This window comes from Bufo gargarizans, unplaced genomic scaffold, assembly GCF_014858855.1.
Source record: "Bufo gargarizans isolate SCDJY-AF-19 unplaced genomic scaffold, ASM1485885v1 original_scaffold_1790_pilon, whole genome shotgun sequence".
Taxonomy (NCBI): Eukaryota; Metazoa; Chordata; class Amphibia; order Anura; family Bufonidae; genus Bufo; species Bufo gargarizans.
Window position 1 is genome coordinate 153,797 of NW_025334517.1, and position 24,087 is coordinate 177,883.

Sequence of the window (24,087 nt, forward strand, 5' to 3'; positions counted from 1 at the left end):
GACTCTGGACTTTCGTTTCCTTTTGGCTCCGCCCAGTTCTCAGAATCTGAAGCGAAAGTGAAAGTAACCCGGAGAGGAGCCGCCCGGATACCGGAGCCCGGGGACACCTACCTACAGTATGGAGGCGCAGGGCCCGGGGAGACCTACCGACAGTATGGAGGCGCAGGGCCCGGGGAGACCTACCTACAGTATGGAGGCGCAGGGCCCTGGGTTCCCCGTCCTTGTGCTGTTGCCCCAGAAGCAGCTAAAATTCATTTTGAAGATGAAGAAATATTTCTCTTCCAAGAACAAATCAGGAGGAGAAGAAACCTGCGAGGTGACGGAGATCGATCCCTGTACCTACAAGGTGTGCTTCCAGGACCCGGAGGGTGAGTGCGCCCCCTGTACACCCCCAGAGGAGCGGCCCCCTGTGCACCCCCAGAGGAGCGGCCCCCTGTGCACCCCCAGAGGAGCGGCCCCCTGTGCACCCCCAGAGGAGCGGCCCCCTGTGCACCCCAGAGGAGCGGCCCCCTGTGCACCCCCGGAGGAGCGGCCCCCTGTGCACCCCCAGAGGAGCGGCCCCCTGTACACCCCCAGAGGAGCGGCCCCCTGTACACCCCCAGAGGAGCGGCCCCCTGTACACCCCCAGAGGAGCGGCCCCCTGTACACCCCCAGAGGAGCGGCCCCCTGTACACCCCCAGAGGAGCGGCCCCATGTACACCCCCAGAGGAGCGGCCCCCTGTACACCGCCCTGTACACCCCTAGAGGAGCGGCCCCCTGTACACCCCCAGAGGAGCGGCCCCCTGTACACCCCCAGAGGAGCGGCCCCCTGTGCACCCCAGAGGAGCGGCCCCCTGTACACCCCCAGAGGAGCGGCCCCCTGTACACCTCCCTGTACACCCCTAGAGGAGCGGCCCCCTGTACACCCCCAGAGGAGCAGGCCCCCTGTGCACCCCCGGAGGAGCAGGCCCCCTGTGCACCCCCGGAGGAGCAGGCCCCCTGTACACCCCCAGAGGAGCGGCCCCCTGTGCACCCCAGAGGAGCGGCCCCCTGTGCACCCCAGAGGAGCGGCCCCCTGTACACCCCCAGAGGAGCGGCCCCCTGTACACCCCCAGAGGAGCGGCCCCCTGTACACCCCCAGAGGAGCGGCCCCCTGTACACCCCCAGAGGAGCGGCCCCCTGTACACCCCCAGAGGAGCGGCCCCATGTACACCCCCAGAGGAGCGGCCCCCTGTACACCTCCCTGTACACCCCTAGAGGAGCGGCCCCCTGTACACACCCAGAGGAGCGGCCCCCTGTACACCCCCAGAGGAGCGGCCCCCTGTGCACCCCAGAGGAGCGGCCCCCTGTACACCCCCAGAGGAGCGGCCCCCTGTACACCTCCCTGTACACCCCTAGAGGAGCGGCCCCCTGTACACCCCCAGAGGAGCGGCCCCCTGTACACCCCCAGAGGAGCGGCCCCCTGTGCACCCCAGAGGAGCGGCCCCCTGTACACCCCCAGAGGAGCGGCCCCCTGTACAACCCCAGAGGAGCGGCCCCCTGTACAACCCCAGAGGAGCGGCCCCCTGTACACCCCCAGAGGAGCGGCCCCCTGTACACCCCCAGAGGAGCGGCCCCCTGTACACCCCCAGAGGAGCGGCCCCCTGTGCACCCCCAGAGGAGCGTCCCCCTGTACACCTCCCTGTACACCCCTAGAGGAGCGGCCCCCTGTACACCCCCAGAGGAGCGGCCCCCTGTGCACCCCAGAGGAGCGGCCCCCTGTGCACCCCCAGAGGAGCGTCCCCCTGTACACCTCCCTGTACACCCCCAGAGGAGCGGCCCCCTGTACACCCCCAGAGGAGCGGCCCCCTGTACACCCCCAGAGGAGCGGCCCCCTGTACACCCCCAGAGGAGCGGCCCCCTGTACACCCCCAGAGGAGCGGCCCCCTGTACACCCCTAGAGGAGCGGCCCCCTGTACACCTCCCTGTACACCCCCAGAGGAGCGGCCCCCTGTACACCCCTAGAGGAGCGGCCCCCTGTACACCCCGAGAGGAGCGGCCCCCTGTGCACCCCCAGAGGAGCGGCCCCCTGTGCACCCCCGGAGGACCAGGCCCCCTGTGCACCCCGGAGGACCAGGCCCCCTGTGCACCCCCGGAGGAGCAGGCCCCCTGTGCACCCCCGGAGGAGCGGCCCCCTGTGCACCCCCGGAGGAGCAGGCCCCCTGTGCACCCCCGGAGGAGCAGGCCCCCTGTGCACCCCCGGAGGAGCAGGCCCCCTGTGCACCCCCGGAGGAGCAGGCCCCCTGTGCACCCCCGGAGGAGCAGGCCCCCTGTGCACCCCCGGAGGAGCAGGCCCCCTGTGCACCCCCAGAGGAGCAGGCCCCCTGTGCACCCCCGGAGGAGCAGGCCCCCTGTGCACCCCCGGAGGAGCAGGCCCCCTGTACACCCGCCGCCCCTCGTGCACACTCGCCGAGGAGCGGCCCCTCGTGCACACTCGCCGAGGAGCGGCCCCTCGTGCACACTCGCCGAGGAGCGGCCCCTCGTGCACACTCGCCGAGGAGCGGCCCCTCGTGCACACTCGCCGAGGAGCTGCCCCCAAGGAGCATCCCCGTGTACTCCCCCCAAGGAGCGCAGCCCTGTACACCCAACGAGGTGCAGCCCCATGTACACCCTCCGAGTTGCAGCCCCATGTACACCCCCCAAGGAGAGGCCCTACATACCCTCCCTCAGAGTACCATCTGTAGTCAGGTGGGGGGGGGGCAGCTGTATTTTGGGGGCCGGTCTGTGTATTGTATGAGCTGCAGTCTCGGAGTCATATATCTTCTCTCTCTTCAGCTCAGGGCAGGGTGCTCAGGAGGACGGGCCATGTGATAGAATCCATCCCTGTGCAGGTGACAATCTGGGAGGACGGACCCCACCACAGACACCAGCCCCCCTGGACCCCGCGGAGTGCAGACCTCTACAAAGAAGACAGGGCAGGAAATAATTACAGGGACCCGGGCCGTCCGGAGCTTCCAGAGGGTGATGACGGATCCAGCTCACACACGACTGACCACAAGACAGATGATGACGTCAGCAGCGCTGCCAGTGCAGAGGTTCGGGGCCCTCCCTTCCCAGAGGTGAGAACTAGAGCGCCACCTTGTCAGGGTTCCTGGCAACTGCAGCCGAATATAATTGTAATTCTCCGTCCGCAGCAGCCATATTGGCTTCACTATGTGGTTCAGCAACATACATCTTTTGCACGTGTACGCCAATATTTTGTACCAAAAATATTAGACAGTGATGCAAGGCTCATAAACATGGCAGACGACATGGCAGACGCCCGATGTGTGGCAGCATCGGGCGAACCCCTCTGTAACTCTGCTGCTCTGCAGGGGCGGTGTTATCTCTGTGTGTGTGGGGTGGAATTCTGTGCATAATCTGGGGGCGGTGTCAGCTCTATGTGTGGGGGGGAGTTCTGTGCCTGCTCTGGCGTGGGGCAGTGTGCAGTGGCCAGGTTTGTGGTGGCCCCAACACTACGCTGGGTCCCCCGGACACCGTTGAGGCATCACTATGTGTTGCTGCTCTCCGGAAAAGATGGTAAGGGGTGGTGCACCCAATGGGAAATCAGTCCAGAGAGTCAGGGTCTGCAGTAACCAGGGGGCTTCTCTACTGGAGGGATTCATGTGCAAAACAATACAGACGAGGCACAGGGCTAACTTCTCCAGTCTCCTCCCTGAGACGAGGCATTGGGGTGACTTCTCCAGTCTCCTCCCTGAGACGAGGCACAGGGCTGGTTTCTCCAGTCTCCTCCCTGAGGTGAGGCATAGGGGCCGGCTTCTCCAGTCTTCACCCTGAGGTGAGGCATAGGGGCCGGCTTCTCCAGTCTTCACCCTGAGGAGAGGCATAGGGCCGGCTTCTCCAGTCTCCTCCCTGAGGAGAGGCATAGGGCCGGCTTCTCCAGTCTCCTCCCTGAGGTGAGGCATAGGGGCCGGCTTCTCCAGTCTCCTCCCTGAGGTGAGGCACAGGGCTGACTTCTCCAGTCTCCTCCCTGAGGTGAGGCACAGGGCTGACTTCTCCAGTCTCCTCCCTGAGGTGAGGCACAGGGCTGACTTCTCCAGTCTCCTCCCTGAGGTGAGGCACAGGGCTGACTTCTCCAGTCTCCTCCCTGATGTGAGGCATATGGCTGGTTTCTCCAGTCTCCTCCCTGAGGTGAGGCATAGGGGCCGGCTTCTCCAGTCTCCTCCCTGAGGTGAGGCACAGGGCTGGCTTCTCCAGTCTCCTCCCTGAGGTGAGGCATAGGGCTGGCTTCTCCAGTCTCCTCCCTGAGGTGAGGCATAGGGCTGGTTTCTCCAGTCTCCTCCCTGAGGTGAGGCATAGGGCTGGTTTCTCCAGTCTCCTCCCTGAGTTGAGGCATAGGGCTGGTTTCTCCAGTCTCCTCCCTGAGGTGAGGCATAGGGCTGGTTTCTCCAGTCTCCTCCCTGAGACGAGGCATAGGGCTGGTTTCTCCAGTCTCCTCCCTGAGACGAGGCATAGGGCTGGTTTCTCCAGTCTCCTCCCTGAGACGAGGCATAGGGCTGGTTTCTCCAGTCTCCTCCCTGAGACGAGGCATAGGGCTGGTTTCTCCAGTCTCCTCCCTGAGACGAGGCATAGGGCTGGTTTCTCCAGTCTCCTCCCTGAGACGAGGCATAGGGGCCGGCTTCTCCAGTCTCCTCCCTGAGACGAGGCACAAGGCTCACTTTTCCAGTCTCCTCCCTGAGACGAGGCACAAGGCTCACTTTTCCAGTCTCCTCCCTGAGACGAGGCACAAGGCTCACTTTTCCAGTCTCCTCCCTGAGGTGAGGCACAGGGCTGACTTCTCCAGTCTCCTCCCTGAGGCGAGGCATAGGGGCCGGCTTCTCCAGTCAGGGCTGACTTCACCAGTCTCCTCCCTGAGACGAGGCATAGGGCTGACTTCTCCAGTCTCCTCCCTGAGGCGAGGCACAGGGCTGACTTCTCCAGTCTCCTCCCTGAGGCGAGGCACAGGGCTGACTTCTCCAGTCTCCTCCCTGAGGCGAGGCACAGGGCTGACTTCTCCAGTCTCCTCCCTGAGGCGAGGCACAGGGCTGACTTCTCCAGTCTCCTCCCTGAGGCGAGGCACAGGGCTGACTTCTCCAGTCTCCTCCCTGAGGCGAGGCATAGGGGCCGGCTTCTCCAGTCAGGGCTGACTTTTCCAGTCTCCTCCCTGAGGCGAGGCACAGGGCTGACTTCTCCAGTCTCCTCCCTGAGGCGAGGCACAGGGCTGACTTCTCCAGTCTCCTCCCTGAGGCGAGGCACAGGGCTGACTTCTCCAGTCTCCTCCCTGAGGCGAGGCACAGGGCTGACTTCTCCAGTCTCCTCCCTGAGGCGAGGCACAGGGCTGACTTCTCCAGTCTCCTCCCTGAGGCGAGGCACAGGGCTGACTTCTCCAGTCTCCTCCCTGAGGCGAGGCACAGGGCTGACTTCTCCAGTCTCCTCCCTGAGGCGAGGCACAGGGCTGACTTCTCCAGTCTCCTCCCTGAGGCGAGGCACAGGGCTGACTTCTCCAGTCTCCTCCCTGAGGCGAGGCACAGGGCTGACTTCTCCAGTCTCCTCCCTGAGGCGAGGCACAGGGGCCGGCTTCTCCAGTCAGGGCTGACTTTTCCAGTCTCCTCCCTGAGGTGAGGCACAGGGCTGACTTCTCCAGTCTCCTCCCTGAGGCGAGGCATAGGGGCCGGCTTCTCCAGTCAGGGCTGACTTCTCCAGTCTCCTCCCTGAGACGAGGCATAGGGGGCGGTTTCTCCAGTCTCCTCCCTGAGGCGAGGCACAGGGCTGACTTCTCCAGTCTCCTCCCTGAGGCGAGGCACAGGGCTGACTTCTCCAGTCTCCTCCCTGAGGCGAGGCACAGGGCTGACTTCTCCAGTCTCCTCCCTGAGGCGAGGCACAGGGCTGACTTCTCCAGTCTCCTCCCTGAGGCGAGGCATAGGGGCTGACTTCTCCAGTCTCCTCCCTGAGGCGAGGCATAGGGGCCGGCTTCTCCAGTCTCCTCCCTGAGGCGAGGCATAGGGGCCGGCTTCTCCAGTCAGGGCTGACTTCTCCAGTCTCCTCCCTGAGACGAGGCATAGGGGGCGGTTTCTCCAGTCTCCTCCCTGAGGCGAGGCACAGGGCTGACTTCTCCAGTCTCCTCCCTGAGGCGAGGCACAGGGCTGACTTCTCCAGTCTCCTCCCTGAGGCGAGGCACAGGGCTGACTTCTCCAGTCTCCTCCCTGAGACGAGGCATAGGGGCTGGCTTCTCCAGTCTCCTCCCTGAGACGAGGCATAGGGGCTGGCTTCTCCAGTCTCCTCCCTGAGACGAGGCACAGGGCTGGCTTCTCCAGTCTCCTCCCTGAGGCGAGGCACAGGGCTGACTTCTCCAGTCTCCTCCCTGAGGCGAGGCACAGGGCTGACTTCTCCAGTCTCCTCCCTGAGGCGAGGCATAGGGGCCGGCTTCTCCAGTCAGGGCTGACTTCTCCAGTCTCCTCCCTGAGACGAGGCATAGGGGGCGGTTTCTCCAGTCTCCTCCCTGAGGCGAGGCATAGGGCTGACTTCTCCAGTCTCCTCCCTGAGGCGAGGCACTGGGCTGACTTCTCCAGTCTCCTCCCTGAGGCGAGGCACAGGGCTGACTTCTCCAGTCTCCTCCCTGAGGCGAGGCACAGGGCTGACTTCTCCAGTCTCCTCCCTGAGACGAGGCATAGGGGCTGGCTTCTCCAGTCTCCTCCCTGAGACGAGGCATAGGGGCTGGCTTCTCCAGTCTCCTCCCTGAGACGAGGCATAGGGGCTGGCTTCTCCAGTCTCCTCCCTGAGACGAGGCACAGGGCTGGCTTCTCCAGTCTCCTCCCTGAGACGAGGCACAGGGCTGACTTCTCCAGTCTCCTCCCTGAGGCGAGGCACAGGGCTGACTTCTCCAGTCTCCTCCCTGAGGCGAGGCACAGGGCTGACTTCTCCAGTCTCCTCCCTGAGGCGAGGCACAGGGCTGACTTCTCCAGTCTCCTCCCTGAGGCGAGGCACAGGGCTGACTTCTCCAGTCTCCTCCCGGGCAGAAGAAGGTTCTGTGCTGAGTAAAGGGCTGAGCTAGCTGTCCCTCTCTCTCTTCAGAAGGCTGGTACCCTGGTCCAAGGTCCCACGGTCTGTAGCTCAGTAGTCTGGGTGGCTCCTTGGTCACAGGGCAGGTGACCAATGGTTTGTGGCTCAGCGTCCCCATCTCAGTGTCTTCTTCTGGTCACTCAGTAGTCGGGCAAAGTCTCCCCTCCAAGCACTGGTCCCTATCTGCAGCACACTAGGCGCTCTGACTGCTCTCCTTATATACAGTTTTAGCTAGACTAGAACCTTCTAGTGGGGGGGGGGGGGGGGGTGGAGAAGCTCAGCACAAACAGATACAATGTTACACTTTCCGTCTGGCATAGACTTACATTAGAGCTTCAGTGATACTCAATGGTAATGACACAGCAGGTTTTCTAGACATAACAACAGAGCTAAACCAGACAGTCACAAGGTCAGTCTGTCTTGTTTTGGTGGTAAACAACATTTTTTCCACCAAAACATGCTCTTCTTTTACCCCTTAAGGCTCTGCGCCGTGCATGCTGTGCCCACCCAATCAGCGGCCAGGGTCCGGCAGTCACTGATAGCTGGACCCCTGCTGTATGCGCCGGCATCGGTGAAAACACAGATGCCGGCACATTAACTTTTGCACTGCCGCGGTCAGCGGTATCCTGCCAGGTCCAGGGTGGCCATCTGTGACTGGGACCCAATGGCAGGGAAGGCAGCCCGATGCCATCAGTGAGAGCCTGTGAGATCCAGCCCCTGTATTACACTGGTAATACACTTACATCCAATGCATCACAATACAGAAGTATTATAATGCATTGTAAAGGGGATCAGACCCCCAGAAGTTTAAGTCCCAGAGTGGGACAAAAAATAAAGTGAAAAAAATAAAGTTTTACCAAAAAATTTAAAGTTTCAAGTAAAAAAAAAAAAGCGTCCTTTTTCGAAAATAAAGTAAAAAAAAAAATAATTTGAGAAAAAAAGAAAAGTATACATATTAGGTATTGCCACGTCCGTAAAAACCAGCTCTATAAAAATCTCACTATCCTAACTACCTCAGGTGACCACCGTAAAAAAAAAAAAAACTGTGTAAAAAAAGCCATTTTTGGTGACCTTACATCACAAAAAGTGTAATAGCAAGCGATCAAAAAGTCATATGCCCCCAAAATTGTGCCAATCTAACCATCACTTTAGCCCGCAAAAATGATACCCTACTTAAGACAATCGCCCAAAAAATAAAAAGCTTTGGCTCTCAGACTATGAAGACTAAAACATTATTTTTTTTGTGTGAAACTTATATAAAAAATGTATACATATCAGGTATCACTGCGTCCGTAAGAACCTGCTGTATAAAAAAATCACATGACCTAACCCCTCAGGTGAACACTCAAAAATAAAAAAAAGTGTGTAAAAAAAAATGCTATTTTTTTTGTCACCTTACATCACAAAAAGTCATACGCACCCCACAGTGCCAATCAAAACGTCACCTCATACCCAAAAAAATGAGCCCCTACATAAGACATAAGGATTTCAGAATATGGAGACACTAAAAAATGATTTAAAAAAAAAATGCTTTATTATGTAAAACTGAAACAAACAACCAAAAAACGTAGTAATGTTTGTATTGTCGCGTCCATAACAACCTGCTCTATGAAAATATCACATGATCTAACCTGTCAGATGAACGTTGTAAATAGCAAAAAATAAAAACGGTGCCAAAACAGCTTTTGTTACCTTGCCTCACAAAAAGTGTAATATCGAGCAACCAAAAATCCTATGTACCCTAAAATAGTACCAACAAAACTGCCACCTTATCCTGTAGTTTCCAAAATGGGGTCACTTTTTGGGAGTTTCTTCTCTAGGGGTGCATCAGGGGGGATTCAAACGGGACATGGAAACTTAAAACTATCCCAGTGAAATCTGCCCTCCAAAATCCATATGGCGTTCCTTTCCCTGTGCGCCCTGCCGTGTGCCCGTATCGTTTACCACCACATGTGGGGTGTTTCTGAAAAACTACTATAAATATTGAGTTTTGTTTGGCTGTTAACCCTTGCTTTGTTAGCGGAAAAAATGGATTAAAATGGCCAATCTGCCAAAAAAGTTAAATTCTGAAATGTCATCTCCATTTTCCATTAATTCTTGTGGAACGCCTAAAGGGTTAAGAAAGTTTGTAAAATCAGTTTTAAATACCTTGAGAAGTGTAGTTTCTAAATTGGGCCCAGTTTTGGGTGGTTTTTATTATGTAGGCCTCACAAAGTGACTTCAAACCTGAACTGGTCCTTTAAAAAGTGGGTTTTGGAAATTTTCTGAAAAGATTTGCTTCTAAACTTCTAACGTCCCCAAAATTAAAATGTCATTTACAAAATGATCCAAACATGAAGTAGATGTTTGGGGAATGTAAAGTAAGAACTATTTTAGGAGGCATCACTATCGGTTTTAAAAGCAGAGAAATTGAAATTTGTGAATTCGTCCACATTTTTGGTAAATATTTTTTTAATAAATAAAAATGAAATATTTTGACTCTAATTTAGCACTGTCATGAAGTATGTGACGAGAAAACAATCTCAGAATCGCCTGAATTAATAAAAGCGTTTTAAAGTTACTGTATCACCACATAAACTGACACATGTCAGATTTGCAAAAAAATGGCCGGGTCCTTAAGGTGAAATATGGCAGGGTCCTGAAGGGGTTAAAAGGTCAGGCTGTCAGCTTTTGGTGATAAACAAGTCTGGGGATTCCCCCCCCCCCCCCCCCCCCCCAAAACATGGTCTTCTTTAGACTCTATGGCAGCTGTGGAAAATTACCAGATTCTCAATCAAAGTCCTAACAGTCTCTCAGTATTCATTAACCCTTTCCACACAGCCATGTAAATACAGTGCTAATGAACAGGATATATATTGCAACATATAAAATGCAGGTACACAGTATTAAACAGTATAAGTTAACCCTTTCAAGAGAAATAAAGTAAGAAGTTTTTATTTTGCATAGGAGATATAGGCAAATGTCAAACTACTCCCTGCTCTAGGGCACTACAGGTGCCTACTCTGGGGTGGGGCTGATGTCTGCTCTGTGTGTATGGGGTGGGTTCTGTGCCTTCTCTGGGGTGGGGCGGTGCCTACTCTGCTGCGCGGGTGGTGCCTTCTCTGGGGTGGGGGTGGTGTCTGCTCTGTGTGTTGGGGGTTTCTGTGCCTGCTCTGGGGTGGGCGGTGTCAGCTCTGTGTGTGTAGGGGGGTGTCCTGTGCATACTGGGGTGGGGGGTTCTGTGCCTGCTTGGAGGTGGGGGTGGTGTCTGCTCTGGGGTGGGGCGGTGCCTGCTCTGGTGGCGGGGTTGGTGTCTGCTCTGGGGGCAGGGGTGGCGTCTGCTCTGTGTGTGTGTTTGGGGGGTTCTGTGCCTGCTGTGAGGGTGGGCGTTGTGCCTGCTCTGGGGGCAGGGGCGGTGCCTGCTCTGGGGGCAGGGGCGGTGCCTGCTCTGGGGGCAGGGGCGGTGCCTGCTCTGGGGGCAGGGGCGGTGCCTGCTCTGGGGGCAGGGGCGGTGTCTGCTCTGGGGTGGGGCGGTGACTGCTCTGGGTCGGAGGCATTTTTGTGAGGTCTTAATACCGATGAGCTAGGTCTACACTGTGACTTTGGCCGTGACACGCATACTTGGCTGAAGATCTCTTACTTTCCACCCTCTTCCTGCGCAACTCTGTAGTCCCATCATGTGTTGAGCCCATGTCCACCGGCCTAAAAAACTCTTACTGTTAGTGTCTCTTCACACTGTGCCGTCAGGTCGCAGTCAGCCTTTTGAGGTAAATTAGCTGTGAATTTAATCAGAAGAATAGCTCTTTCCTGTCATAAGAGTCAGGCTACAAGATCCCCAGCAGACGGGGCACAGGAGGGTTGGGCGATACCCAGCAGATGGGCACAGGAGGGTTGGGCGAACCCCAGCAGATGGGCATAGGAGGGTTGGGCGATCCAGATGGGCACAGGAGGGTTGGGCGATCCCCAGCAGATGGGCATAGGAGGGTTGGGCGAACCCCAGCAGATGGGCATAGGAGGGTTGGGCGATCCCCAGCAGATGGGCACAGGAGGGTTGAACCATGTGATCCCCAGCAAACGGGACACAGGAGGGTGGAACCACGTGATCCCCAGCAAACGGGACACAGGAGGGTTGTGCCACGTGTTCCCCAGCAGACAGGACACAGGAGGGTTGTGTCACGTGTTCCCCAGCAGACAGGACACAGGAGGGTTGTGTCACGTGTTCCCCAGCAGACAGGACACAGGAGGGTTGTGTCACATGATCCCCAGCAGACAGGACACAGGAGGGTTGTGCCACGTGTTCCCCAGCAGACAGGACACAGGAGGGTTGTGTCACATGATCCCCAGCAGACAGGACACAGGAGGGTTGTGCCACGTGTTCCCCAGCAGACAGGACACAGGAGGGTTGGGCAATCCCCAGCAGATGGGCACAGGAGGGTCAGGCCGCACGTTCCCCAGCCAACGGTGCACAGGAGGGTGTGCTCTTCTTCAGCTTCATCTCACAGTTGCTTTTTTCTTACTTTCCAGATATTTTTGGAGACTTCTACAATACTAAACACAGACGTGTTCCCTAAGGGGATCTTGCAGGAAATCACACAAACATTTCCATCCCTGAAGATGATGCCGTCTGAATCCAGCGTTGAGGTCCGTGGAAGCTACAAGATGATAGGAAAGTTGTATAACTTCCTCCAGATGAAGCTTGGGGGTGCTGTAACACCTTCAGTCCATGATGAGGTGGACGGAGAAGAAGATGGAGACGAGTGCTTGAATCTTCAAACAGCTTTATATGAATACTTTGCTGAAATTTACCGAGAGGAGGTGGCAATGATAGAGAATCGGTTTAACGTGAAGGTGACAGAAGTGAGAAGGTCCAAGGACGCCACATACATCAAACTGAAGCCTCTTGGGCCAAATGCCTCAGTGGTAAAAGCAAAGCAAATCTTTATCAATAAGGTGCAGGCTGTAGCCAAGGACTGGAGTCAGAAGGAAGCACCAATATCTGCCATGAAAGCTTCACTAGAAGACACCAAACAGTACATGAAGGAACATCACAAGACCTTGATCATAGTGGACGGAGGTCGCATAATTCTCCAAGGACCTGAACGGGAATTAGTCTTGGCGGTTCAGGCTTTACAGACGGAAAAGAGCAGACCGCCCCGTAGAGTCATAACCATCTCGTCCAAAGACACAAAGAGCGAGGTGTTAGTAGACGTCAGGCACATGGACATCTTGAAGAAATTAAAGTCCAGAGAGATTGAGGAGCTCCAGCAGAAGTACCGTGTGCGGATGGACGAAGAAGGTAAAGACAGGAATGTGAGTGTCACATTCACAGCCATGAGCGGAGCCCCGGATCTGGGTGCACATGCCTGTCACAGCTTCACCAGCCTCCTGCAGAGCACCATCATGAACCTTCAGAGAAAAACCATCAATGGGACTCTGGGAATTGGAGAAGAAGCGCTCGCCCAGTTCAGCTCGAGGCTGAGGAAGGGAGGAGTAGACGTTATTCTGGAGCATGAGAAGGGCTCGATCACCCTGATCGCTCCTCCAATCCTTCTGGACTTTGCTGAAGAGAAGCTCCGGGAGATCTTCCATATACAAACTGCTGCCTCTGGAGGCGACACTGAGGAGGCCATGGACACTACTAATCCTCCTGACAGAAAGACGAGTGCGGAGGAGGAGGAGGAGGAGAAGTGCCCAATCTGCCTGGACCAGATGAAGAACAAGAAAGTTCTGAAGAAATGTAAACATGAATTCTGCGCTGATTGTCTCCAGCAATGGGTGAAGCCAGTCTGCCCGGTGTGCTCTGTCCCATATGGTGTTGTCATAGGGAACCAGCCTGCGGGGACTATGACAGATACAACCTCATCCGAGAGTCTCCCCGGATATCCTGGATGTGGAAGCATCACAATTCACTATAACATCCCAGGCGGTATTCAGCAGGTGAGTGTAGGGGATACGTAGCTAAAGAAGTCTGGGGAGCGCTGTATACTGATGGGGTACACTAGCCTGTATACTGATGGGGTACACTAGCCTGTATACTGATGGGGTACACTAGCCTGTATACTGATGGGGTACACTAGCCTGTATACTGATGGGGTACACTAGCCTGTATACTGATGGGGTACACTAGCCTGTATACTGATGGGGTACACTAGCCTGTATACTGATGGGGTACACTAGCCTGTATACTGATGGGGTACACCAGCCTGTATACTGATGGGGTACACCAGCCTGTATACTGATGGGGTACACCAGCCTGTATACTGATGGGGTACACCAGCCTGTATACTGATGGGGTACACTAGCCTGTATACTGATGGGGTACACTAGCCTGTATACTGATGGGGTACACTAGCCTGTATACTGATGGGGTACACTAGCCTGTATACTGATGGGGTACACCAGCCTGTATACTGATGGGGTACACCAGCCTGTATACTGATGGGGTACACCAGCCTGTATACTGATGGGGTACACTAGCCTGTATACTGATGGGGTACACTAGCCTGTATACTGATGGGGTACACTAGCCTGTATACTGATGGGGTACACTAGCCTGTATACTGATGGGGTACACTAGCCTGTATACTGATGGGGTACACTAGCCTGTAGACTGATGGGGTACACTAGCCTGTAGACTGATGGGGTACACCAGCCTGTATACTGATGGGGTACACTAGCCTGTATACTGATGGGGTACACCAGCAATGTCTGCTCACTGGTTGGGGCCCCTGGGCTCCTCGCTGACACACACTGACCAGATGCTGTGATGAGAATCCCCAGCTCGATGTTGTGGGGTTATTAGATCCTCACTGATCAGTCATTGATGGTATATCCTAACAACATGGGGTCAGCAAGGAAAAATCCACCTCATCGTCCGGGTCCTTTAGAGCCTTGTTCAGACATGGTGGATTTCATGCAGATTTTCAGTGTTGATTCTGCCTTGAACATCAGCAGTAATGTTCAATAGAAGTGAATAGGGTTTTATATTATGAAAATCACACATGGTCTGAACATGGCCGAAGGTCCTGGAGCCTCGTTGTCATATTTGTGGTCATTGTTACTCCGCAGGTCGTGACTTGTTATTTTATCATCTCCTTTTTTCAGAACGACCACCCTAACCCTGGGAAGAGGTTCGATGGCACTCAACGCAGTGCGTACTTACCAAATAACGCGGAGGGCAAGGAGGTTCTGGATCTGCTGAAGAAAGCCTTCAATCAGAAGCTGATCTTCACCGTGGGAGACTCCCGCACCACAAGCGCCACAGACTGCGTGACCTGGAATGATATCCACCATAAAACCAGAAAAACCGGGGGCTCAGCCGAGTAAGCGAAAGACAGGGGTCTGATTTTATGAGGAGAGGGCAGAGGGATCGGGGCGGAGGGGCAGAGGGATCTGGAGGGAGGGGACAGAGGGGTCTGGAGGGAGGGGACAGAGGGGTCTGGAGGGAGGGGACAGAGGGGTCTGGAGGGAGGGGACAGAGGGGTCTGGAGGGAGGGGCGGAGGGGCAGAGGGATCTGGAGGGAGGGGACAGAGGGGTCTGGAGGGAGGGGACAGAGGGGTCTGGAGGGAGGGGACAGAGGGGTCTGGAGGGAGGGGACAGAGGGGTCTGGAGGGAGGGGACAGAGGGGTCTGGAGGGAGGGGCAGAGGGGTCTGGAGGGAGGGGCGGAGGGGCAGAGGGATCTGGAGGGAGGGGACAGAGGGGTCTGGAGGGAGGGGCAGAGGGGTCTGGAGGGAGGGGCAGAGGGGTCTGGAGGGAGGGGCAGAGGGGTCCGGAGGGAGGGGCAGAGGGATTCGGAGGGAGAAGCAGAGGATCCGGAGGGAGGGGTCCAAAGGGAGGGAGGAGCAGAGTGGTCCAAAGGGAGGGAGGGGCAGAGTGGTCCAAAGGGAGGGAGGGGCAGAGGGGTCCGGAGGGAGGGGTCCAAAGGGAGAGAGGGGCAGAGTGGTCCAAAGGGAGGGAGGGGCAGAGGGGTCCAGAGGGAGGGGCATAATGGTCTGGAGGGAGGGGAGAGGGGTCCAGAGAGAGGGAGGGGCATAGTGGTCCGGAGAGAGGGGTCCAGAAAGAGGAGCAGAGGGGTCTTGGGGGAGGGAGAACAGGTGGGGCTGGAGGATCAGAGGGATCCATAGGATGGGGGGTCCAGAGGGAGGATCGGGGGGCAGAGGGATTCATTAGAAGGGAGGACGGGGAGCAGAGGGGTCCAGAGGGAGGATGGGTCAGGGGTTTTAGCTGGAGGGACAGAGGGTTCCGGAGGGAGGGAGTATGTCATGGATATGTCCCCTGTAGTGATGAGTGAATTTCTGTCTTCAAGTTTGGCGTACAAGGTTCGGCTTTTTTAAGAATTCCGTTATGGATTCCGCTACCACAAAGTTCTTAGATAACCCAAACCTTTTACGCCGAAGTTGAAAACAGAAGTTCGCTCATCACTAGTCCTGTGTTCACCATTTATACAGAGGAACATTCATGGATTTGAGAGCAAGCTTTTATAAAACTGTGTCAAAACCCCACATCTGGCACAGTAGTAGCGCTCCACATGTGCACGCCTCGTGGTCTAATGTGCCATAATTGTGGTTTACTTTAGGGTCAGGCTCCAGATTACAGCTCTATGTGACGCGCTGCGTCCTCCTCTGGAAGTTGGGGGGAGTCCATTATTACAGCTTCTCCACATTTTTACAGCACTCTTCCAACTCCTCCTCCTCATATCCTTTTTCCACAGTCGCCCTCTGTTGTGTAGACCTCCACATTTTTACGGCACTCTTCCAACTCCTCCTCCTCATCTCCTTTTTCCACAAACCTTCCTTTAATCACTTTACTCTGTTTCCTATAGTCTTCTACTTTTGTACAGTTACGTGCTATTCTTTTAAACTGCCCTTTTGGGATGTTATCTGACCGTATATCCTGGTGGCAGCTAGTCTTATCAAGCATTCACGTCTGTTTCTTTAAAGTAAGTTTCCGTGACCAACCTTCCATTTTCCAGAGAAATACACAGATCTAGAAAATTAACCTCCACGTTGCTTATATTGCTGGTAAAGTGCTTCCAGCCCACTTTTTTCTCCTACCCAGATTAGGAGGCAGTCGTCGATGAATCTCCTCCATACCCGCAATTCACCTCCATCAATTTTCCTTCCTAATATTGGGATAATGTTCTCCTCCTCCCATGCCCCCATAAAAATATTCGCGAAACTTGGTGCGAATTTCGTGGTTCCGGTGCATTGGACGTAAAAATTCCCGTCAAACCAAAAAAAATTATGATCTAAACAATACTCCACACATCTCACGATAAAAGTACCCTGCGTGTCTGTCATTAGTGGAGCTATTGTGACACCTGGTTCTCTATGGCTTTTACTCCTAGGGCCTTCGGTATCACGGTGTATAATGAGGTCACAGCGACTGTCGCCAACCGTACCTCCTCTCCATATGTCTCAAGTTTTTTTATGAGATCTAATACGCTACCCGTATCCTTCAAATAAGAAGGAATACGTGTGACATACTTTTGTAGGTGGAAATCTATGTACTCTGTGATCCTACTAGTAAGGGAATTTATTCCCGAGACTATGGGCCTACCTGGGGGATGGAGGAGACACTTGTGTATTTTTGGTAGGTGATATATCACAGGGGTTACTGGATATTTCACCGTTAGATATTCAAATTCCTTCTTATTTAATATATCAACCCTAATACCGTCTCTTAATAATGTATCCAACGTGTTCTTATATTCTTTTGTGGGGTCACTTTTTAGCTTCCTATATGTAGTCTCATCTGCCAACAGTCTATACATTTCCGTCTCATATTTCTCCTTTTCCATCACGACTACCCCCCCCCCCCCCCCTTTATCTGCAGGTTTTATTACAGTCAAAGGGTTAGCCTCCAGATCTTGCAGGGCTTTTTTCTCCTTAAGAGAGAGATTGTTAGACTTCTTTTTACTCTCCATTTTATCCAGCTCATTCAGAAGTCCTCTCTTAAAGGCATCAATGCATTCATTGTTGGTATTTTTCGGAAAAAACTTAGATTTTTCCCGTAGCTGGGTGTGTATTATGTCCTTTTCCTTGGGTGCGTCTTTTTCAGACCCAACCAATGGTGCATTGACTGCATTTCTCAAGGGGGCACTCTGATTACTCATGCAATATTTCGCAATGTTCCGTTTTTTCACAAATCTGTGTATATCTAGGAACGTCTCAAATTTATTTAACTGTTTCGTGGGCGCCAATTTTAGACCCCTCCCTAGTATCTGTTTTTCTTCCTCTGATTATATGAACTCAGGTTGAAAATGCCTCTTATTGTCCCCTGATTTTCTTGGGGTTTGGACTTGTTTTTTCTCTTTCCATTTCCTCTCCTACCTCTATATGATTTCTTTTTTGTGGGGTCATCATATTCCTTTCTATCTCTTGTTTCCCCGCCATATTCCTTTGTACTCCCTTTGTTGCCTGGTCTGGAAAATTGTGACTATTGGATATAGTTTTTCTTTCTTGTGCCTCAATTCGTGGGGGTTTATCCCTAACTTCATAGTTCTGTGGTTTATCTCTCTCCTCCCTATGATATCCACCACGTCGGGGGTATTGGTCAGAGTGGTAGTTGTAATATCTACCATCTCCTCCCTCTCCCCTATAATTTCCATTTCCTCTATAGTTCCCATAGTTTGGGGGTCTCCTCCCTGGTGGTTGGTAATATCCCTCCTGCCTGTTCCCATTCCACCAATTATTCGGCTTTCCCGGTCTTCTGGCATTCTCATTCTGGTAGTAGTAGTCATTGGTGTATCCTCTGTATCCATTTCCTCTATCATTTCCTCCTTGCTGGTAAATGTCTTTGGGGTTGTTCTTATTTCTCCCATAGGGTTCAAACGTGCAGTTTTTCCTCTGTGCGATTGCCCTGATTTGGCAAACCTAAGTCCGCAGTTCCCACCTGCATTACACTACAATCTATACTTTTAGTTTTCCATTTATACTCTCTGTTGTTTTCATAATCCTCACAAACTTTCACAAACTTCTTCTGTTTTTTTATCCGAATCTCACTTTCATTTTTCACTACCATCTGTTTACATTTGATGCTCAAATCCTCATATTCCTTTTTATTTCCAATTTTAAATGGCTGAATTTTGTGTTGTAATTCTTCTATGGTCCTATTAATCTGTTTTCAATTTGTTTTTGCGCATGTTAATAATGAATCGCACGACCTTCAGGCCACATTCGTTCATTAACTGTTCCCATTCCAGTAAATCCCCCTCCTCCTCAGAGCACAGGGGTGGCTGCCATCTTAGGCCATCTGGGGTTCTGCATTCAGCCAGATAGCGTTCTAATGATGCAACATCCCATATGGTTCTCACCTCCCTGCTCAGCTCTTTTTCCAGCTCAACACATTTCACCGATAAAAAATCAACATCAAACTTAAAGTTCGCTCTAAAATCGAAGATGTCCATCGTCACCCTTACAACACAAAATTCAGCCATTTAAAATTGGAAATAAAAAGGAATATGAGGATTTGAGCATCAAATGTAAACAGATGGTAGTGAAAAATGAAAGTGAGATTCGGATAAAAAAACAGAAGAAGTTTGTGAAAGTTTGTGAGGATTATGAAAACAACAGAGAGTATAAATGGAAAACTAAAAGTATAGATTGTAGTGTAATGCAGGTGGGAACTGCGGACTTAGGTTTGCCAAATCAGGGCAATCGCACAGAGGAAAAACTGCACGTTTGAACCCTATGGGAGAAATAAGAACAACCCCAAAGACATTTACCAGCAAGGAGGAAATGATAGAGGAAATGGATACAGAGGATACACCAATGACTACTACTACCAGAATGAGAATGCCAGAAGACAGGGAAAGCCGAATAATTGGTGGAATGGGAACAGGCAGGAGGGATATTACCAACCACCAGGGAGGAGACCCCCAAACTATGGGAACTATAGAGGAAATGGAAATTATAGGGGAGAGGGAGGAGATGGTAGATATTACAACTACCACTCTGACCAATACCCCCGACGTGGTGGATATCATAGGGAGGAGAGAGATAAACCACAGAACTATGAAGTTAGGGATAAACCCCCACAAATTGAGGCACAAGAAAGAAAAACTATATCCAATAGTCACAATTTTCCAGACCAGGCAACAAAGGGAGTACAAAGGAATATGGCGGGGAAACAAGAGATAGAAAGGAATATGATGACCCCACAAAAAAGAAATCATATAGAGGTAGGAGAGGAAATGGAAAGAGAAAAAACAAGTCCAAACCCCAAGAAAATCAGGGGACAATAAGAGGCATTTTCAACCTGAGTTCATATAATCAGAGGAAGAAAAACAGATACTAGGGAGGGGTCTAAAATTTGCGCCCACGAAACAGTTAAATAAATTTGAGACGTTCCTAGATATACACAGATTTGTGAAAAAACGGAACATTGCGAAATATTGCATGTAATCGGAGTGCCCCCTTGAGAAATGCAGTCAATGCACCATTGGTTGGGTCTGAAAAAGACGCACCCAAGGAAAAGGACATAATACACACCCAGCTACGGGAAAAATCTAAGTTTTTTCCGAAAAATACCAACAATGAATGCATTGATGCCTTTAAGAGAGGACTTCTGAATGAGCTGGATAAAATGGAGAGTAAAAAGAAGTCTAACAATCTCTCTCTTAAGGAGAAAAAAGCCCTGCAAGATCTGGAGGCTAACCCTTTGACTGTAATAAAACCTGCAGATAAAGGGGGGGGGGGGGGTAGTCGTGATGGAAAAGGAGAAATATGAGACGGAAATGTATAGACTGTTGGCAGATGAGACTACATATAGGAAGCTAAAAAGTGACCCCACAAAAGAATATAAGAACACGTTGGATACATTATTAAGAGACGGTATTAGGGTTGATATATTAAATAAGAAGGAATTTGAATATCTAACGGTGAAATATCCAGTAACCCCTGTGATATATCACCTACCAAAAATACACAAGTGTCTCCTCCATCCCCCAGGTAGGCCCATAGTCTCGGGAATAAATTCCCTTACTAGTAGGATCACAGAGTACATAGATTTCCACCTACAAAAGTATGTCACACGTATTCCTTCTTATTTGAAGGATACGGGTAGCGTATTAGATCTCATAAAAAAACTTGAGACATATGGAGAGGAGGTACGGTTGGCGACAGTCGCTGTGACCTCATTATACACCGTGATACCGAAGGCCCTAGGAGTAGAAGCCATAGAGAACCAGGTGTCACAATAGCTCCACTAATGACAGACACGCAGGGTACTTTTATCGTGAGATGTGTGGAGTATTGTTTAGATCATAATTATTTTTGGTTTGACGGGAATTTTTACGTCCAATGCACCGGAACCGCGATGGGCGCGAAATTCGCACCAAGTTTCGCGAATATTTTTATGGGGGCATGGGAGGAGGAGAACATTATCCCAATATTAGGAAGGAAAATTGATGGAGGTGAATTGCGGGTATGGAGGAGATTCATCGACAACTGCCTCTTAATCTGGGTAGGAGAAAAAAGTGGGCTGGAAGCACTCATTCAAAATTTGAATGAGAACAACTGGAAATTGCACTTTACCAGCAATATAAGCAATGTGGAGGTTAATATTCTAGATCTGTGTATTTCTCTGGAAAATGGAAGGTTGGTCACGAAAACTTACGTTAAAGAAACAGACGTGAATGCATATATTGATAAGACTAGCTGCCACCAGGATATACGGTTAGATAACATCCCAAAAGGGCAGTTTAAAAGAATAGCACGTAACTGTACAAAAGTAGAAGACTATAGGAAACAGAGTAAAGTGATTAAAGGAAGGTTTGTGGAAAAAGGATATGAGGAGGAGGAGTTGGAAGAGTGCCGTAAAAATGTGGAGGTCTACACAACAGAGGGCGACTGTGGAAAAAGGATATGAGGAGGAAAGGGATTTCCGCTTCATGTTCATGACGAAATATAAGGTCAATACAGGGTTTTTGAAAAATGCAATTAAAAGAAACTGGGCAATATTGAAGAATGACCCCATTTTGGGGAAAGAGATACCAAGGAGGCCAGAAATAATATATAAGAAGGCCCCTAATCTGAATACACGCTTAGTACATAGCGTGATTTCGACTGTCCCCAAAAAGTGAAAGGGGGCCTGTCCTGTAAAAATGAAGGGGCGATATACATACTGGAGTGCCCTTGTGGCCTCCAGTACGTGGGAAGAACCCTCAGAAAACTGGAAGTTAGAATACAGGAACAGATCCGTAACATCAAATAAGCTCTAACCACCCATAGTGTCTCTATGCATTTTAAGGAGCACCATGAGAAGAACCCTAGAGGTTTGAAGTTCATGGGAGTAGAATTAGTGAAACCCCATTGGCGGGGTGGTGACCCAGTTATGCGAATAAATAGAAGAGAGATCGAATGGATATACAGATTCGGCACCCTGCAACCTAAAGGGGTGAATATAGAATTTGATCTCAAGCCGTGCCTGGTTCAGGTATATTTATGGTACTGACATTGCGCCGGAGTAGTGGAATAAGGAATTGTCCAGAAGGGGAGGCCACTCACCTGGACCAGTGAATTCATGAATGAAGCACTTTTGTAGTCAGTCATTGGTTGATCTAGAAAAAGGGAAGAAGGAAAGAGAAGAAAGAGAAGGAAAAGGAGAAAGAGAAAAAAAATATATATATATTTTTAAAAAAAGGATGTTTTTTTTTTTTTTGTTTTTTTTTTGAGTGAAAGTTTAATGTTTGATGGAGTATATTTTATTTGCATCCTATTTATTTATTCTTTATGTATTTTATTTGGGAAATGAGCACTTTGGAGAAACCCCTGGAGCAATTAGATTAGTAATTTATTTATTTATTATTATACACACTTATATAGCGCTACTAATTCCGCAGCGCTTTACAGACATTATCATCCAACTGTCCCCAATGGGGCTCACAATCTAAGGTCCCTATCAGTATGTCTTTGGAGTGTTATGCAATCATCGGGTGTGCCATGTGGGGGGAAGGGGGTTAAATAGCCGCCCACCCGAGGCATGGTAGATTCTCGCCCCTGACGAAGCTTCATGTGAAACCCGGGTCGGGCTGTGCGGAAAGAATACTATCATATTGATACGCTGAATAACCTTCTTACTTCTGTGAGTATAATATAACAGAGAGGTTTTACTGTGCCGGATCCTCTCACTATTGTGCGATTTCTGACATCTTGCAGAAAAGCCTTTAACGATCCAGCACAGATTTGCGGAGCTTCACTCTGGGTTCACCACTATCCAACTAAAGGGGGTCTGTCTTGAGCCAGAGAACATGATTACCTGCATTCCTGGAAAAACGCCTTGTGTGAACAAGGAGCAGCGCCATAAAATGGCCAATATGGGGCCGGACCCTGGACCCCCCTATACGATTATCCATACACAGAACATCTGCTGTTTCCTGGGGGGTCCGCGTTGTTGGTCATAGTGGGGCGCACAATTTCTGTCCTCGTTTTTGCAGCGTTCCATTGGACGCTACTTTTTTCCTTACGTCTCCAATTTCCAGTTTTATACATTTACGAGCTCCTTGTATTTTGTTCTCGCAGGTTTGGATACCCGGATCCTGAGTATCTGAAGCGCGTCCGCGATGAGCTGAAAGCCAAAGGAGTCGAGTGAAAGGATTTATTGTACTTTATATAGGGGAATCGGATCTATATGGGGTCTCTCTGGGTGATTCACTATACATTATATAGGGGACTCGGATCTTTATGGGGTCTCTCTGGGTGATTCACTATACATTATATAGAGGAATCGGATCTATATGGGGTCTCTCTGGGTGATTCACTATACATTATATAGGGGACTCGGATCTATATGGGGTCTCTCTGGGTGATTCACTATACATTATATAGGGGACTCGGATCTATATGGGGTCTCTCTGGGTGATTCACTATACATTATATAGGGGACTCGGATCTATATGGGGTCTCTCTGGGTGATTCACTATACATTATATAGGGGACTCGGATCTATATGGGGTCTCTCTGGGTGATTCACTATACATTATATAGGGGACTCGGATCTATATGGGGTCTCTCTGGGTGATTCACTATACATTATATAGGGGACTCGGATCTATATGGGGTCTCTCTGGGTGATTCACTATACATTATATAAGGGACTTGGATCTATATGGGGTCTCTCTGGGTGATTCACTATACATTATATAAGGGACTCAGATCTTTATGGGGTCTCTCTGAATTCTGTGATTGGCTTAGATGTCCTGAGAACAAATAAAGTGGCGCCAGCCCCCCGGACTCTGCTCCTTCTTCTTGTACGTAGTCTATACTGTGCTTACTGCATGAGCTGTATGTCATAAACCGTGTCACTGCAGCAGCACGACAACCGCATGCTGATCCAAGACCGCCAATAGGGAAAACTGCCACCCAGATAATAAGCACAAGTGTGTTTGCAGACATGTGGTTTTCATGAGACCCCATCTTAGCCCAAAAAAAACACATACAGTGGACACCACCTTTTTTTTCAATTCTCATAAATTTCAACTGCAGTTTATGAAGATGGCCATAATAGGATACATCACATAGACGTAATATAATCCGTGTTACTCCAGAGCTGGACTCACTATTCTGCTGGTGCAGTCACTGTGTACATACATTACTTATCCTATACTGATCCTGAGTTACACCCTGTATTATACTCCAGAGCTGCACTCACTATTCTGCTGGTGCAGTCACTGTGTACATACATTACTTATCCTGTACTGATCCTGAGTTACATCCTGTATTATACTCCAGAGCTGCACTCACTATTCTGCTGGTGCAGTCACTGTGTACATACATCACTTATCCTGTACTGATCCTGAGCTACATCCTGTATTATACTCCAGAGCTGCACTCACTATTCTGCTGGTGCAGTCACTGTGTACATACATTACTTACCCTGTACTGATCCTGAGTTACATCCTGTATTATACTCCAGAGCTGCACTCACTATTCTGCTGGTGCAGTCACTGTGTACATACATTACTTATCCTGTACTGATCCTGAGTTACATCCTGTATTATACTCCAGAGCTGCACTCACTATTCTGCTGGTGCAGTCACTGTGTACATACA

The 24,087-nt window shown here is 51.3% G+C and overlaps 1 protein-coding gene across 1 annotated transcript; it reads left to right on the forward strand.

Moving 5' to 3' along the window:
* Nucleotides 1–118: 118 nt before the first annotated feature.
* Nucleotides 119–23,274, forward strand: DTX3L (deltex E3 ubiquitin ligase 3L). Its single transcript, XM_044274504.1, has 5 exons — nt 119–368; nt 2,794–3,077; nt 11,560–12,972; nt 14,140–14,357; nt 22,559–23,274. The coding sequence occupies exons 1-5, from the start codon at nt 119–121 to the stop codon at nt 22,626–22,628; spliced, it is 2,235 nt and encodes a 744-aa protein (XP_044130439.1). The 3' UTR covers nt 22,629–23,274.
* The last annotated feature ends 813 nt before the right edge of the window (nt 23,275–24,087 follow it).